The 18,896-nt window shown below is 39.0% G+C and overlaps 1 protein-coding gene across 1 annotated transcript in view; it reads right to left on the bottom strand.

Moving 5' to 3' along the window:
- The window catches only part of HINT3 (histidine triad nucleotide binding protein 3), a 26,556-nt gene extending 8,313 nt beyond the window's left edge, over positions 1-18,243 (bottom strand). Inside the window, exons 1-3 of the mRNA XM_069077463.1 lie at positions 17,896-18,243; positions 3,647-3,764; positions 764-833 (exon numbers count right to left, since the gene is read on the bottom strand). Coding sequence (XP_068933564.1) covers positions 764-833; positions 3,647-3,764; positions 17,896-18,228 — 521 coding nt within the window. The 5' untranslated portion in view covers positions 18,229-18,243. The remainder of the gene's footprint in view (positions 1-763; positions 834-3,646; positions 3,765-17,895) is intronic.
- Between the last annotated feature and the right edge of the window lie 653 nt (positions 18,244-18,896).

The following is an 18,896-nucleotide window of genomic DNA, read 5'->3' on the forward strand; positions in this document are numbered from 1 at the left end:
TGTGTGTGTGTGTGTGTGTGTGTGTGTGTGTGTGTGTGTGTGTGTGTTAGAGAGAGAGAGAGAGAGAGAGAGGGAGTGAAGGAGAGGGAGGAGGGGGAAGGGGGGCAGGGAAGGGGAGAGAGAAAGAGAGGGAGGGAGGGAGAGAGGAAGGGAGGGAGGGAGAAAGACAGGAAATGAGAGAGGGAGAGGTAGTGGAGCGGGAGGGAGAGAGGGAGAGCGGGAGAGAATGTTCCCTAATAGATTAAGAATTCTTTAAGGGCAAAGAATAAGTCTGATATCTGTGTCTTTTGCTCATCCTCCACCCGCTTTCCTTAGCAGCAGAGTGCTGTTCACACAGTAGGTAACTGATAAATGTTTGTTCACTTGAAGAGTGTTTCCAAAACACCTCATTTGAGGTTTTCTGCTGATATCTTGCAAAGCCAGAAGCTTTTGATAGTGAAACAAACTGTGTGGGTTAGTGAAAACATTGCTATAAAAACCCATTAAGGTAGAATTTTGCATAAATTCTTACATTCATTCCTTTAGCAGTTATGTAATCAACTCCAATTCAATTATAGTAGAGAAATTAGTGAGAATACCACATGTGGTACAAGGTATACACACTAGCAATGAATTCTTACTATCAATTTCAGCTCTCAAAAGACAAATAGATTTTCCATTTGAAGAACAATGGGCTGTCAGCTTTGCTCTCATTACCTGATTAGCAATAATATTTTATAAAATTAATAATTCCCAATATGGTCATAGCTGGGCATACTCATACCTCACATCATTCAGGTCAGTGACATTTTTCTGCTGAAGAACAGTTTTTCCAACAGTAATCATTTTCTCCACTATAAAAAAGAAAAAGAAAGTACCCTTAGCAAACACTATGATTTCAAGCATACTAAAACATATACTAATTCTTCTATTCTGTAATCAAAAGTTTTCAAAGAAAACTAATGAAGAAACCTAGAGATACTGGAGAGATGACCTCAATCATCTTCTCCCCCACCACACACAAAAAATCCCATTGCTTAGGATCCTCACCTTACCAGAAAAGGCAATAACTTTAGTCAGAGAAACATCACCCAGAGTTCAGATCAAAAATAAAGTACAAAGAAAAAAAAATGCATTAGCTGGGGCCATCATGGACTTAAAGGAAGCCCAGACTCCATATAAAATGTGTTTCCGACTGTGTTCAAACTAGAAGGATGATGGCAACAATAAACAATAAACCATTGAAGGGTTTGGGTGACTACTTATGAAGCAAGCACTTCAGGGGAAAATTAAGGCATCTTAACAAGTGAAATTCTGCTCATTTGGTTTCTACAACATTGTAAACACACCGAATTTGTTTTAGGTGAAAACAACATTGACAATCTATGCTTCACCAGAATATTTCTTATATCCTACTACAGAGATAAGAAATAATCATAAAAATTAAAAAGACAATCATACTAAACTTTTATTCTACTGAATTTAAAAAATAGTTGTAATAACTAGGATTTGGGGGAAGAAAGGGGAGGGAGGCACAGATCTCTACTTTGATGAGCTTCAAAAATAAAAAGCAAACAGTCTGCTTTTAGGGACTGATTAAAAAAGGAAATTTCAGGATACACCTTAGGGTCAGTTTAAATTCAGACCTATCTCCTATAATTTGAAAACCTACAGGGCTTTTTAACCTGGGGTCTGTGAATTTATTTTTATTTTGATAACTATATTTCAACAAAATTGCTTTCATTTGTAATCTTACATAATTTTTAAGGCAGCCAGGTGGAAAAGTGGCTAGAATTTTGGGCTTAAGAGTCAAGAAAACCTGAATTCCAATTCTGCTCTGTGACCCTATTAAAGTCATTTAACTTCTCTCAGTCTCAGTTTTTAATCTGTAAAATGTGAATGATAATAGCGTCAACCTCAGAGTTGTCACAAAAATCAAATGAGATAACACGAGTAAAGCACTTTTCAAACTTTGAAGTGCTATATAAATGTTGGCTGTTATAATTTATTTTGTATTTAAAAATTTTATTCTGAGAAGCTGTCCATGACACAAAATAGTTTAAGAACTCTTGATGTGGAGCAACATACAAACACCTGATGGTCTAAAAAATCTTAAACAGCCTTTTGGATCAAAAATTAGATTTTATTTAAAGTAGTTAAGTGTTTATTGAAATCTAATTCCGTGAAAATGTTTACTATCTATTCACAATGCAGGGATTAGGAATCAGTCATTACTAAATTAAGCAGAAAGCCGTATTTCCCAAACACTACATAGAAATAGAATTTATTGTGAAAATTACCTATGATAAAAAAGTATTTAGACTAAAAATCAAATCATTTTTACATATTTGCAGAACATAACAAAACAACAATAACTTACAATAGTTGTTAAAACTATTAAAACCATAAAATATCTCTATTCACTATTCACTATCAACCTGCTGCCACTCTGCAGACAAATTAAATTTTATAACAAACTGATCTCTACCCTAAACCCAGTAATGATGATCACAAACATGAACCTGGAACCCTTAAATAAAAATATATATTAGCATTAACTAATGGAGAAGAAAATGGTACATCATTCCAGTATCTTTGTCAAGAAAACCCCAAATGGGATCACGTAGAGTCAGACACAACTGAAACGATTGAACAGCAGCACAAAGCATTAAATTTGGTCCAAATAAGTTCAAACAGGCCCCAAGCTTGGGAGGGAAGCAAGTTATTAGGGAGAGGTTAGGCACATTTTTAAGAGAGGAATCATGTATGTGGTACTGAACACCTAGTCTAAAGATAGAGGCTCTGGGTTTCCTACATGAGACGGGGAACAATTCATTAAAATTTCCTTAAGCCTCAGTCCTTATCTATCAAATAAGCGGACTAGACTGGATAGCCTCTGAGGTCCCTTTTAACTCGGATGTCTATGATTCTATGATATTCTGAAGATCACTTGCTCTAAGACATTATGCAGGTACCTCCTAGAACCTAGCCCAATTTGTCTCTCATGCAAGGTACCTAAGAAGAGTCAGCCAACTGATTCAAGGCCCTGATAAGAATAATATCAGCAAACTGAGTTCAAGTAACTTAAGGGACAAAGGTTATGGTGTAAAAAGGCAGCAGACCTGGGGGAGGAAAGCTAATCTATCATAAACACTGACCTAGTCTTTCACCAGTAGCAAAAGCTAATCACAAGGGCCCAAATTCCACAAGTTTCCAGTGTTTTAGTTACCAGGAATTTACACTACAAGCTCAAAAGGTAAATGTAGCAGACCAAGTTCAGTATAGAAGGAAGGAAATAAGCATTTATTAAGCATCTCCTATGTGCCAGACACTGTGAAGTGCTTTACAAATATTATCTCATTGAGGCCAGTTTGTGATCATGTATCATATAGAGCCAACTCATACCATGACATTTTAAAATCAAATTTTAATACTGCTTTTCTAAAATTTCCAACCAAAGATGATATCACCATAAATGATATTATTAAACAGGGCAGCTAGGTAGCACAGTGAATAGAGCACCGGCCCTGGAGTCAGGAGGACCTGAGTTCAAATCCAATCTCAGATACTTAACACTTACCAGCCATGTGACCTTAGGCAAGTCACTTAACCTCAATTGCCCTGGCTTCCGCCCCCCCCCCCCCAAATGATATTATTAAAGCCTTACCTAAGGGTACATCTTCTTTCTTTAGGGTTTTGCAGTTTCCGATGTGCTTCTTTGGCACCACGAGATAATGGTGTGGAGCCCCAGGTCTGATGTCTTGGAAACAAACCAGGTCTTCAGGCTAATGGAATAAAACATCCATTTTCATTTGCTATTCAATTAATCTTTTAAAAGCATTTCCTGGTTCTGAGCCTCATGAGCAATAAGATGGCAGACTAGATATTTTCTCTGATCTCCACTACCTCTAAAACAGAACTTAAGTGCCAAAGATAAAGTTCAGTTATTTCCATGGTCTAGGATACCCAAAATCCAAAAGAAGGCTAAAACAAACAAAAAATAACCCAGGAACTAACCTGACCCTGAGCTCATTTTGCATCGCTTCCCTACCTCCCAAATGCTTCCAGCGGTGAAGCTGCACTAAGCAGACCCAAGAACAGGGCACAGACTTACATAAAAAACCCATCCCAGAAAAGTTTGTGTACAAATAAAGCCAATGTAACCAAGATTAGGAGAGAAGTGAAAAATTGGGAAATAATTTTTACAACCAGTATCTCTGATAAAGGCCTCATTTCTAAAATATATAGAGAACTGAGTCAAATTTGTAAGGATACAAGTAGTTCCCCAACTGATAAATGATCAAAGAATATGAACAGGCAGTTTTCAGAGGAAGAAATTAAAGATATCTATAAACATAGAAAAAAAAGCTTGAAATCACTATTGATTAGAGAAATGCAAATCAAAACAGCTCTGAGGTACCAAATCTCACCAGCCATACTGGCTAAAATGACAAAACAGGAAAATGATAAATGCTGGAGAGGATATGGAAAAACTGGAACACTAAATGATAGAGTTGTGAACTGATCCAACCATTCTGGAGAGCAATCTGGAACTATGCCCAAAGGGTTATTAAAAAGTGCATACCCTTTGACCCAGAAATATCACTTCTAGGGCTGTATCCCAAAGAGATCATACAAGTGGGAGGAGGACCAGTATGTACAAAAGTATTTATAGCAGCTCTTTTTGTGGTAGCAAAGAATTGAAATTTGAGGGAATGACCATCAACTGGGGAATGGCTAAACAAGTTGTGGTATATGAATGTGATGGAATACTATCATGATGTAAGAAACGAGGAGCAGACAGACTTCACAATAACTTAGAGAGGCTTTATAAACTGATGCTGAGTGAGGAGAGCAGAACCAGGAGAACTTTGTACACAATTACAGACACACTGTTATCTCTGATGACTGAATTTGATAGACTGGGATCCTCTTAGCAATGCAAGGTTGTGAGACAACTCCAAAAGACTCATGATGGAAAGGGATGTCCACATCCAGAGAAAGAAGACAGAGTCTGGATGCAGTCTGAAGCAAACTGCTTGCTCTCTCTCTTTTGTTTTGTTTCATTCCTTCTTTCTTGTTGTTCACTCCATTGGTTATAATTCTTCTTTACAACTTGACAATGTTTAATGTAAAGGTATTTGTAGAACCTATATCAGATTACATGTCACCATGGGGGGGGGGGAGGAAGGAGAAAGAAGGAGAGAGAATTTGGAACTCAAGGGATTGTGGAATAGAATGTTGTAAACTAAAAGTAAATAAATATTTTTTTTAAACCATCCCAGTCTCTTTTCCCTCTCTGGGAGGGAGACCTAGGCTGATGAAATACAAATTGCCTAGCATAGAAAAAGACTAAAATGTGTTGTCATCCAGTCCAGACCTAGTCCCCCAGGAAGCCACAATCAGATGGGAGGGAGTCAAGAAGTGAGTGATAAGGAAAATAATGAGGGAAAGACTAATAGTACCAAAGATTCCAAGAAAGAAGATAACTCAAAAGGCCTTGAACATTAACAGATAAATCAATAGGAAAAACAGTAACAACAACAAAAAAAAATATGGCCTCCAGACCTAGTAAACAAGTTCAGGCATCTATAAATAAATACTTAAAAATAAAAGAAAATTATTCAACACTTGATGGAACAGAAAACCCTGTGGAATCTGAGAAGAACATGGAACCACAACATGCTATTTCTGATTAGTTTAAATGAGAATTATGAGAGCAGAATGTGTGTCCTACATAGCAAAAATAATCAACAGAAAAGAAAAACTTGAATCTGCAATAGCAAGCATCAACAAATTAATAAAAAAGAGAACACAAAATTGGGAATGCATATACACAGAAATGAAGAAGCAAAAAGACAATAACATCCAAAGAAAATATGTCACTATGTAAGCAAAACATAGAGATCTCAAAGACAGGATGTGCAGTGACAACCTAAAGATCATAGGTCTCCTGGAAGAACATAATAAACTGACAAGATAAGGAAGAAAATTATAGAAGAGAACCTCCCAGAACTTCTGAACAAGGAATATGAAATTCCCATTGAAAGAATTCAGATTGTCTCTAGCATAAAACCCAAGGTTGCAAACTCCAAGACACAGAGTGGTTAAATTTAACAATTGGATTCAGAAAAACCAAGTTCTGCAAGTATTTCCTAAGGCTGTTTTGGCACTGCCCAGAAACTATAAATCTTGGTCTACTGGAAGTGGTGCTTGGGTTAATGATGAATAATGCCAGTGCCACCAAAAGTAGGTTTTAGAATCATACAGATTATCTCTAAAGAAAACTGGAAAATTAACTTCATGGGACCTTCATTTATTCCAGTGAGCAACAAGGCTGACCATAAAGTCAATCCACAAAAAGGAATCATGGAAAAAAAAAAGCAATCAAAAGATGGTTCAGTGCCACTTCATTCTCAAGGATTCTGGAATTCATGTTTTCTCTTTATTGCTAATAGTGTATATCTTTTCTCTGACTCAAAAGTATATTTTAAAGTTTGTTACCATACCATAAAAAGCAATAACTTTTTTTTTTCTTTTGCATTTTACTTTCTCTTAATTCAATCTTTTCCTCCATTATAACAAGAACTTTGGGCTCTACATGACAGTTACTGATCCAGGTATTACAGTTTAACTTTTTTTTGAAGGGAGAGATTAGTTTACAATCACTATTTTTCTGGTTTACTTCTACAAGCCATTCAAAAGACTCCATCTCCTGAAAAGTAATATTACCAATCAGTCAAAAATAGCCTTTCCTTCATGATTTTGTTCTTAATGAGATCTAGGCATAACCAATAGATAGCATATATAATCTGATGCTGTACTCAAAAGATCAGAAGGCCTCCAACACATTGGATGGGTCCCCTGTGGTCATATCATGGGAAGGCAAAGATAAGAATCACACAACAGGATGAACAATGAGCCTATAACAACCACCTCAAGAAGACCACAGATATGTAATTGTGTATTAGAATATACACAACATATCTGCTATATACAACAGACCTCAAATTAGCTTCAACTGGTCAACAGAGTAATAGCATGTTTGCTCTTATAGGACATTCATTCATTCCTCTATTGAGGACGCTTTTATTCCCCTCTTCATTTATTAGACATTAACTGAGACAGCATGGTACGGGCACAGAGGGATGTATACAATTTTAAAAGATATGTTTTAGAGGGACAACCAATGTGTAATTTGTTCTAATTGACTACATATATTTGTTAACAAAGGTGGTTATTCTTGTTCTTCTCCTTTTTTCTTTTTTTTTTTTTTAAGGCAATCGGGGTTAAGTAACTTGCTCAAGATTACATGGCCAGTTTTTTCTGGGTGTGGTGCTGAGTATCTGAGCCCAGATTTGATCCAGGTCATCCCCACACTGGAGCCGGTGCTCTTACTCACTGAGCCACCTGGCCGCCCCTAAGCAATTGGGGTTAAGTAACTTGCTCAAGGTTACACAGCCAGGTGTTTATGGGTGGGTGCTAAGTGTCTGAGCCCGGATTCGATCCCAGGTCATCCCGACTCTGGAGCTGGTGCTCTTACTCACTGTGCTACCTGGCCGCCCCTTCTTCTCCTTTTTTCAATGAGAGTGGAGGAGGAGAGAAAATAGTTTTTGTTCATTGAAAAAGATAAAATCAAATTAAAAAGAATAAAATAAAATGCATGGTTTCTACCATCATGGAATTCTGAGTGTAGGAAATGGAATCATCTTCTATTATTCTCTTCCCTTTTATAAAATTAAAATTTAATTCAGTGCCCATGAAAATAAGACATTTAACCTTTCAGAATTAACATTTTCCTAGAGTCACCAATTTCCTACTGGGTTTCTTTCCCCACAATTACAGTAACTCTAAAATAGAATATGAATAAGGGAAAGTAAGGTCAGCAATCTTGGCTCCAATGAAAAAACCATGATATGTGCAAGTGCCCTTTGACCCAGTAATATTACTACTAGGCTTTTACCCTAAGGGGCAAAGGGTGTGGAGGGATGGGAAACCATCAACTGGGAAATGAGTGAAAAAAATTATGCTATATGAATGTAATGGAATAATATCATGCTATTAAAAATGATCCAAGTATGTTTTCAGAGAAACCTGGAAAGACTTGTATGAAATGATACCGAGAGAAACTGAAGAGAGCTAGGAGAATGATTTATATGATTACAACATTTTAAGGACAAACAACTCTGAAGCAATTAAGAACTATGATTAATGCAATGACCAACCATTATAATGATGATGATGCATGCAACCCATATTCTAACACAGAGTTGGACTCAATACAAAGTAAAACACATTTTTGGAAATGGTTTATGTGGGAATTTAGTTTAACAATGTTTATTTATTACAAGGGTGTTGTTTTTCATTTATTTCAATGGGAAGGAAAATATAAAATAAGAGAGAGATGATAAATTTATTAATTTTTAAAATCACAAAAGTAGAGAAAAAGGAAAAACAATGATTAGGCAAGGACATATATCCCACAAAGATTCCCCCTTTAAACAAAACAAAATAACACAACTCCTGCCCCACAGTGTGCTTCAGAGAATGGGTCCTTTGTCGTGCTATTCCAACCTCCAGCGAGCAGCAAGAATGGAAATAGGAGGAGACAGTGAAGATCCAAGTATTAAGTGTCCCGTCCTGTCTCGTGACTGCTGCAAATAACACAATAAAGACTGCTAAAATGGGCGTTGGGGTATTAGCAGCACTGTCATCTACTCTTAAAACACCTGCACAGAGATAATGTTAAGGGTACACTGTATCTGCTTTTCCTTCTGAATTTTGGAGGCATTTAGAGAAGGGTGGCAGAGAAGTATTATTCAATATTCTGAGTAATTACAGAAGGTTGTATGAGGCTGCATAAAGGACTTAGAATTAAAAGACCAGAGTTCTAGTCCTGATTTAAGTATTTATTCTCCTGATGAAGCTGGGACAAGACACTAATGTCACTAAGCCTAAGGTTAATTACCTATAAAATGAGAGTAATAGGACTTTAACTACATAAGAGATGAGAGTTAAAAAAGGGTTAAACTGTCTTCAAAATGTGCAAAGCTCCAAACCCAGATGAACTATAACCCACAGTACTGAGAAAATTGTTGCATATGATGGCTGTGTTATAGTCAGTGATCTCTAAAAAATTGGGAGAATGGAAGCAATGCCTCAGGACTAGAAAAGGGCAACTATTATTTCAATTAAAAAAGTTTTACCTCATTCACGACAAAATTTTAGAATATCATATTAAAAGGAAGATTAGGGGACATCTAGGATAGAGAGCAATGACTAAACACGCCAAATGAGACTAAACTGCAATCAAGGAAATACTATACATGGTTTACCTTGATTTCAACAAAACACTCTCTCATGCTACCATTGTAGGAAAGTTAGAGAAGATACAGGCTAGATATAGAAACCAGACCCGAGGAGCAGTCATACCTGGGCAGTGCCAACTTGGAGGAAAACCTCTGCAGTGGCATGCCCCAGAGATCTGTTCTTGCCCTAGAACTGTGTCACTTTTTAAAAACAACAACCTGAATGAAAGCAAAGATGACATGCTCATAAAATTTGGAGGCAACCCAAAGCTGAAAGGAATAGCTAAAATACTGGACAAGAATCAGGACCACAAAAAGAAAAGATAAAATTCAACAGGCATAAATGCAAAGCGTTACATTTGGAGTCCCCACCACCCCCCAAGAAAAATCAGGAGAGAAGTATCACAGTTTATATGAAACAGGGCTGCAAATTTTAGAGGACTTCAAGCTTATTATGGATCAACAACTTGACAGCCAAAGACAAAAAAGCACTAATTCATCTGTTCTTAAGCAACGCTGAAAGTTATTGTGTCTAGACTATGGGAGATGATCGTCTCACTGAACTCTGCCCTGATCAATCACATTTGGTACCGACATTTTGAGCAGCAGCATGGTATAAGGTATAAAGTGTGTTTCTAGGAGTCTGTAAAACCTAGGTTCACATTCTGATTCACAGGCCGTGACCCTGAACAAGTCCATTAACCCCTTGGTTGCCCTACACAACTCTAAGGCTTTAGATTGCAAAGAAGGTACAGATCTGCTGTACTTTCCTTCTCAAAATAGTACAGGGGGTTCCCTTATCAAGAATTCCCCAAACCAAAGAAATCCCAGGTCCTATGCCATTCCCCATTCCCAAAGATACTCTAAGAAGTGCACTGACAAGATAAAGCATCTTGAGAAATGGAAATCAGGATGATGAGACTAGAGACTATGATATATAAGGGCTGACTAAGGGAAAAGGAGGATGTTTAGGCTGAAAAGGGGACATACAAGATGTCCAGAAGCATTTGAAAAGCTTTCATGTAAAAGGATTAAACTTGTACTACTTGGTGTCAAAGGGTAGGACTGGGAACAATGGGTAGAAGTTACAAAGAGACAGATTATGCTTTGATTTAAGGGAAAACTTCCTAACATGGATGTATAAAAAAACAGAATGAGCTGCCTTGGGAGGTGGTAGGTTCCCTTGCACTGCAGGTCTCCAACAGGAAGCAGAATAGCCATTTGTCCGGTATGATGTTGAGGAGATACCTGTTGAAAACTAGTTTGGATCAGATGGATTCTGAGATGCCTTCTAGTGTGAGATTCTGTGATTACCCAAGGGAAAGCTGTGAAGAAATCATTTCTTAAACCTTAAAGCTGGCCTGCACAACATACAGCCCCCATGGGCCACCAAAGGATTTCAGGTAGCCCACAAAAAATGTAGAGGATGTAAAAGAAAGTAAAGATGTAATGAGTGCTTTGTCTGTGCTGTGCTTAACCTGCCTGCCTTCCACTAGTCACTACTGTGCCCATCATGTAACTTGGCATAACAGGTGGATTTCAACGCACACTCTCCTGTTCGTCTTTAACATGTGATCTGAGGCAACCAAACATCATCAGTCTGTCTCTAGTCTGAGAGGAGAGAGAGTAGTATCTTTTTGCTTTGCTTTCAGCCATTACTAAATGTAAACAGTAAGACAACCTGAAAAATATATTAAAATTTGTACCACTTAGCAAAGTAATTTCATGAAAAATAAAAATCTTTTTTTTTCTTTTTGGAGAGGGGAAGGCAGGGAAATTGGGGTTAAGTGACTTGCTCAAGGTCACACAGTGTTAAGTGTCTGAGGTCGAATTTGAACTCCAGTCCTCCTGATTCCAGGGCTGGTGTTCTATTCACTGTGCCACCTAGCTGCTCCAATAAATAAAAATCTTAAGTAGTAAGTGTAATTGATATTAATTAAAATTTCCCTTTTTTAAAATAGTTTATCTGCAAAATAGCTTAATCATTAATTATACCTTTACTTGGAAAGTGAGCCACTAAAAACCTATCTGCAGCCTGAAAAAGTTTTAACCTATTTTAATTTGGACCCCGACCTACTGCCAAGTTGCGCAGATCTGCCTTCAAGCACTAAGTGTGGTTATTATGTAAGAATTTTTCATCCTCTTTTTTCACTGCTTTCTAGCTGAAATGCAAATGATGTGATTTAGATCTGAAATGGCACAAAAATGTTAAAAACAGATCCAATGATTTAACATTCCACTGCTGCCATTCTCCGTGGAGAATTTATGAGAGGGTGTGAGCAGAAATAGCACAGAATGAAAAGGTATGGATGGATCACACAATGACAGATCCGAAGCTCAAAAGGACTTGAGAGGCCATCTAGTCCAATCCCCTCATTTTATAGATTAGGAAACTGAGGCACAGAAAGTTTCACTAATTCAATTCTTACCATTGTACTACAGCTGCTACCATTGAAGGTACCACTGGAAGAAGCAACTACATCTATACAATTAGAGCCATTAAATTAATGCACCAGATTCTCCTATATTATCTTTTTTTTTTTTTTTTGGCTTTTTGGAGGGCAGTTAGAGTTAAGTGACTTGCCCAAGGTCACACAGCTAGTTTTTGTGTTAAGTGTCTGAGGCTAGATTTGAACTCAGGTCCTCCTGACTCCAAGGCCAGTGCTCTATTCAATGCGCCACCTAGCCACCCCTCCCCTATATTATCTTTTTTTTGGCCTTTTGGAGGGCAATTGGGGTTAAGTAACTTGCCAAGGTTACACAGCTAGTTTTTGTGTGTGTGTGTGTGTGGGTGTTAAGTGTCTGAGGCCGGAACTGAACTCGGGACCTCCTGACTCCAGGGCCGGAGCTTTACTTACTACAACACCTAGCCGCCCCTCCCCTATATTATCTTAATAAAATTCACTTTAGTGCTGCTAGCTGAGAATATGGTTGGAAAACAGTTTAGGATGGTAAAAATGAATAGTTTAAAGTCAGTAGAGGGAAGGTGTAATTGTTTTTTAGGACTACATATCAAATCTATTAATCTGAGGAAAACAGAAGATTTTTACAAGGAATTCTTAAATTCATTTCCATACACTGAGTCAGTCATTTAACAAGTATTTATTAAGTTACTTCCTATGTGCCAGAAATTGTGCTAAGCACTGGGGTTACCAGTACAAAGAAAGATAGTCCCTGCCCTCAAAGAGTTTATATTCTAATGGAAGAAGGAGTAGGGATGGGGGAAGAAGAGGAATGAGGAAAAGAAGGAGACACAGAGGGTCAGGGAGCTCTCCTTAAGTGAAGATTCTGGGAGGAACCATACAATCCTAGGGAAAGGTTACAGGGCAGAGGTTTAGAGGGACTAAAAAACAAACACAGAGACAAGGAAATATAAAGGGGGAAGCCTCCATATGCAAAATAGAAGTTCCTTATCCTAAAAAAGGTCAGTGGCTCAAATATACCAATTGCATACGAATAGGCCAGGGAGACAAAAAAAAACTCAAGAACATAAACTACATTCTTACCTTGGTTCCTAATCACTCTTCTGTATAAGATCCCCAAAAGGATACCCAAAGACTGTAGGAGAAGTAGGACTGACAGAATCAGCCCCAAATAAGGTCCAGTGCCTTAGGGAAGGTTGGGGCTTTTGGCTTTTAAGCCACAAAGGATGTTCAACAGAAGAGGCTACACCCTACTTCCAACCAAAAGACAAGCAACCTTAATGAAGGTGTCAAAGGGTAGACCACACTGAAAAAGCACTATAGCACTCCAATGAAGAGTACTTATTACCCAGCCAAGACAGTGGCTGAAGTGGGGGAAAAAATGCAGCTGCCTATCAAAAAAAGAGCACAGAGCATCTAGCCCAAGGCTGGGGAACCTTTGGCCTTGAGGCCACAAGTGGCCCTCTAGGTCCTCAAATATAGCCCTTTGACTGAATCCAAACTGGATTTTTTCTGTGAAGTTTGGATTCAGTCAAAGGACTGCACTTGAGGTCCTAGAAGGCCACACGTGGCCTCAAGGTCAAAGGTCCCCACCCCTGGGCTGGACAAAGACATCCCAGTGCAGCAGGGCCTGGTGAGGAAGAAACATGGCTGCCAAAGTAACCTGTTTGATACAGCCAATGCTTCTCCCTATACAGAGCTGGCCCAGCTGAACAACTGAATAACTCACCTATCATTACTGCCATACCTCACAGTGAATCTTGTGAAGACTGCATTCAAAGTAAGAACATCAAAGACCTGCACTTCTAGAGTCGTGAGTTCCTAGTATGAATATGAATATGCTCCCTACATATTTACCTCTCTATGTTTATGTGAACAGTATACCCTGGTGCTGGGACAAATGCTTCTTAACTACTGTTCGTGCTATGCCATCAAGAAATTGCTTTCAATAAGGAATTGAGTTTACTAGCTGCAAAGTATATATACACCAATGTGGGTTCATGAGCTAGTTAAGAGGTTGGTACTCAAGAGCTTACCCCAGAACTCTGAAAGCAAAAATAAGTCAACCTGCCAGTGTGAATGCACCTACAAGGGGTTTTAAAGTAGTTTACCCACACCCACAAGCATTAATGTTTCCCTGGTTTTAACTCTAATTCAACTGAGCCACTAAAATAAGACATATGTAAACAAAAATAATTGTGTTTTTAGAGAAAGTTGGCAGACAGCAGGAATAATACCTAAGGTTTGATATCAATCTGACTTGGGGACAGTTTAGCACTACAGTATTATCGTAGCTAGATCCAGGTACAGTCAAGCAGAAAACCAGAAAAGCATGCTTAATTTTGCCTAAGCATATCATGGTTTGGAATATTTAAACTGATCCTCAGTTTCCTCAGTGAAAGATCTCTTCTACCTAAAGATTACTGTGCATCATCGTGGTACTGATATGTCTCTGGGTCCTCAAAGGCTATGCCAGCAGAACCTCTTACAAGTTCTATCCACCTGGAAAGGCCTTATTCTGTGCTGAACAATGGGCCATGATCATCATGATATACATTATTTTAAATGCAGAAACGCTCATCAACAGGATATTGGTCCCTCTGGATTTAAAAAGACAATGTCAGACCAGTCAGATCCAGAATGTGAAGTATCATCTCTTATTTATCTCTTCAATAAATTTTTCATCATCAGATTCTGATCATCTCAAATACTTCTGTGCATCACTTCATGAAATCTAAATAGTTGTAGGTATACTTCATTTTAATCAAATGATAATTTATAATTTCACTTAAGATCACAAATTAAGTACTGTAACGAACTTCAGAGATCTAGTCCAACCCCCTACCCCTCATTTCAGAGATGAGGAAAACTGAGGCCCAGAGAAATTAAGTGACTGACCCAAAGTCACATGTCATAATTTTAGAAGAATGTGAATGTGGGTTCTTTGACTCTAGAGTCCATGCTTTCTGTCTTCTCTATCACTACTGTCTTCTTCACAGAATTACTTTATAAAAAGGTACTTAAGTCCTTTACAAAAGGATCCATGAGATCATTCTTTTATTTTTTTTTTTAAAGCAATTGGGGTTAACTTGCTCAAGGTTACACGGCCAGTTATTTCTGGGTGTGGTGCCGAGTATCTGAGCCCAGATTTGATCCCCAGGTCATCCCGACACTGGAGCTGGTGCTCTTACTCGCTGAGCCACCTGGCCGCCCCTAAGCAATTGTGGTTAAGTAACTTGCTCAAGGTTACATGGCCAGGTGTTTCTGGGTGGGTGCTAAGTGTTGGAGCCCGGATTCAATCCCTGGGTCATCCCAACACTGGAGCTGGTGCTTGCCACCATGGCATTTTAAATGACTCATCTTTAAGTGCCTTCTCAGGACCATATCCTTGTCTTTTAAAGTAAGGGGATGCATATCCTCCATTCATAGGTACAACTTGCTATTTACATATTTCCATTATATGCTTTATAAATTTATCCTGTGTACTTTTAAGAGAAGGAATTATCTGCAATTATTCCTTTTCCTCAGGGCAGCATACTCATAATATGAGAAACCCTGATCTTTGTTTCACCATTTCCAAACATTTGATTAGCCCAATATGAGCTGTGAAAAGGACTGACAGAGTAAGTGGAGAATGATGTGAAACAGAAAAATTTCATGGCATAAATAATAGAAAAGAAACAACTCTTGGAGCAAACCAGCACGTATCAAATTTGTTTTAAGTTAGCTGCCAGTGATTTTGGCCAGATTATACACAGTGAATACTAAAGATTTAAAAAATAAACACACAAAAAAAGTAAACAACCAGCTCTGGAACTTTACTATTCTAAGCCAAGGGGGATAACATTCCACAGGTCCTCACAATCTCTACAACATTCAAAGGGAGTTTGTATTCCCTTTGCCTTTCCTAATCAAAACCAGGAGTAAGTGATCCTTTCACTGGATCTCACTGACTAGCTGGGAAAAGCGAACAATAGAAAGAGGCCTCAGATCCCCATGTCCAGCCCCCTCAGTTTATACATGAGGACACTGAGGCCCAGGGAAGCTGAGTGAGTTTCCCAGGCTTACATCAGGAATAAACTGTGCCAGGTCTCTAACTCTAAATCTAGAACTCTTTCTATAACCTTTTCAGAGAAGCTAGCATTTACTTTAAACATTTTGCCACTTAACTTTCAACAAAAAAAGGAAGCAAAAACACAACTATTTAATTTTTAAATGCAGATAAAAATGCACAGCACTGTGTAAAATGTTAAACAGCCTATTACTCTTTTACGTGCCCTTCTTTTTGTCTCTCCATATATCTGTATGTGTGTAAAGTTCTAGCTGTCTGCCTCTCATAAAACTTCATGTAAGCCTTTCCAAATTTCTTTACAGGATATAGAGCCCCTTCACAGAAGAAAATAAAACAATATAAAGTTTATATGGAAAAGAATATACATTAGAGTTGAGGGGAAGGGGAGGAAAGAGAAAGGTCAAACTTTCACAATCAGGTTTTGATTATACTATAAAATCAAAACTGACAGTGAACAAAACAATAAAAAAGCTTAAGAGCAGAGGAGACAATCTAGAACTAGATCAAAAGCATTCAAAAGATTAGCATCTGAAAAACCCAAGATTACAAAACAGAGGAAGGGATTAGGAGAAATTTTTAAAAATTGGTAGAACAGGATCCCATACAGAATTTTTCCCATTTTTCTGTGGTACTATGTAATACCACAATGACAAGTAGATCCATTATCTAAATATCTTAAAATACATCACAAAACATCAGGAAAAAATGATACATTTATTGAAATTGTGGTGCGAAAGAAGGTTCCCCCCCACCCCATGGACAAAGGAAATTATAGGAGGCAAGAGAGATTTTATTATGTAGAAATAAGATTTTCACATAAAAACAAAATAAGTAAAAAAGAAATAGATTAGAAAAAAAATCTTTGCACTGAATGAACAGCTGATAAAAATATAACTTCAAAAATCTGTAAGAAATTCATACCCATATTTACATCTAAATAAAAACTTTCAACAGGAAGTACTGGAAGGAAATTGTTAATAATCACCTGAAAAAAAACACCTGAATGCTTAAAAAATGAAATGCAAATTAGAACGGTTAAGTACTACATATATCCTTTAAACTAGTAAAGATAATAAAAAATTATAAAGATTGAATATTGGCAGTATCGTGAGCACATTGGCTGCAGTGTTGCACCGCTGGTGGAGCTGAGAATTGGTGCAATCTTTATGAAATGCAATCTGGCAAACTACAATAAGGGTTACCAAACTGATTGGGCCAGTAATAGTAGGTAAATGTCATAATGATGTTATTAAAAAACAAAAAGTCCTCACTGTGCAAAAAGATAAAAGTTGGGGGGAAAACCCCACATACATACATACATATATGTGTGTGTGTGTGTGTGTGTAAACTAAAAAGTTTGGCATTTGTGATTGTATGATTTCATTTTTATTTTATTTGAATGTTCTTTTTGATAATCACTAAATTCATAACGATCTATTTTTTAAAAAACTAATTCTATTTCTTGCCTCTTTTGCATCCCCCGCGTTTAGCACTGCGCCTGGCACAGATTATTTTTATTATGGCATTTACACTGATATGCCACATCTTCTGCCATCCACCGAGCTGGTGGGCATTTAAGAAATTTTCAGGCCTCTGAAAGGAGAAGCAGAAAGCGGCTATTTAAACAAAGCTTTCTTCCCGGCTACACCTCGTTTTATTTTCTATCAGTGATACCCTGAAAACACTATACTTAAGAGACTAGATACTGAAGATACTAAAGCCACTTTGTAAACAGAAACGATGGTGTCCTTAATACACAAAACACCTTTTTGGAAAAGCGAGCCTTCTTTTTGAAAGCTAGATCACAATCCAAGACTCCATAGGCAGATGGGCAGCCAGACCACGGCTACTCCGCGGTGAGTGAATTACCTTCCACCAGCTGGACCCCCTGAGGACCAATCCCCACGCGGCTGGAGGAGGGAGGCGTAGTCTAACACACAAGCCGGTCTTACCTGCACCCCAAACTGGCATCGGGGGTCCAAGTGTGTGCCAGGCCCTCCCTACAAAGCCCCCAGCCCCAGCCCACGGACCCACGTGCATGAAGATAAGCGCTTAGAGATCCGGCCCGGGTCCGGCCGAGGCAGGTGCCCCTCCCTCCCCACCCTGGGCTGACCTCACAGGGTAGCAGTTGGGTGCGGGGCTCCTCCCGCCGAGCGATCCGGCAGAACACGCACTTGGGGTCGTAGCCCTCGCCGGCCGGAGAGGCGGCCGCCCCTTCCTCCACGCCGGGGCCGCTTGCGGGGGGCGGAGAAGGCTGCGAGTCGCTGCTGGGGGACCCCTGCTCCCCGGCCATGGCTGCGGCCCAGCGCTGCCCCGCGTCTCTCTGAAGCTGAAGGAGGCCGCCGCAGAGGCGCAGCCACGCCCCTTCCCGGGCTCCACCTCCTCGAGAAGCGCGTGGCATCGCCTTCAGCCTGAGCGCGCGGAGCTCGGGCCGGGGTGCCCACATCCACGTGAGGCCTGCCTCCGCTAGGGGGCGGGGAAGCACGCGAGCAGGGCTGCCCCCTGCTGGGGCCGCCGGACCTCGAGCTCGGGTCAGGCACTGTTCGGATCCAGACCCAGAAATGAGGTTACCAAGGAGAGTGGAGTCCCGAGGGAGTTTGGCACTGCACCAGACCGGGGCTGTGTCTCTGCTCTGTTCCGTAATTTGCTTTTTCAAGTCACTGGCACTTCGTACAATAAACTTCCCAGTTATCTTGTCTATAATGGCAATTTCAACTTCAAAAAAAAATTGGTGGGGGGGAGAAGGTTTGTGAATTTTTTAACCTGTGAATTAATGCAATTGGAAGAATCAGGAAGCTTTAAATTCAAGAGCCCAATTTCTGAAATTGTTTTCAGCACAGATGCATTCCAAGGCTTGTACCCTTATTAATAAAAAATGAGATTAGTAAATAAGAATTTAATAACAATTCTTTATTAAATAATATTTTATTAATAAAAGCTAATTTTGAAAAGTCTGCTCCTTTGACGAGGTAGGATTGCACAGGTGTGGGATTTTGCGGATGTCACATTTTCTATGTATTTATGAGCTTTGCTGAATTTCTTTTCCATAAAGGTTCATTTTCCCTGATACACGAGAACTAGTGCGACAAAAAGGCTGATTAGACTTACACTCTT

Source organism: Petaurus breviceps, unplaced genomic scaffold (assembly GCF_028583685.1).
Source record: "Petaurus breviceps papuanus isolate PSGF00001 unplaced genomic scaffold, PetGlider_PUasm1.0 90977, whole genome shotgun sequence".
Lineage (NCBI taxonomy): Eukaryota > Metazoa > Chordata > Mammalia > Diprotodontia > Petauridae > Petaurus > Petaurus breviceps.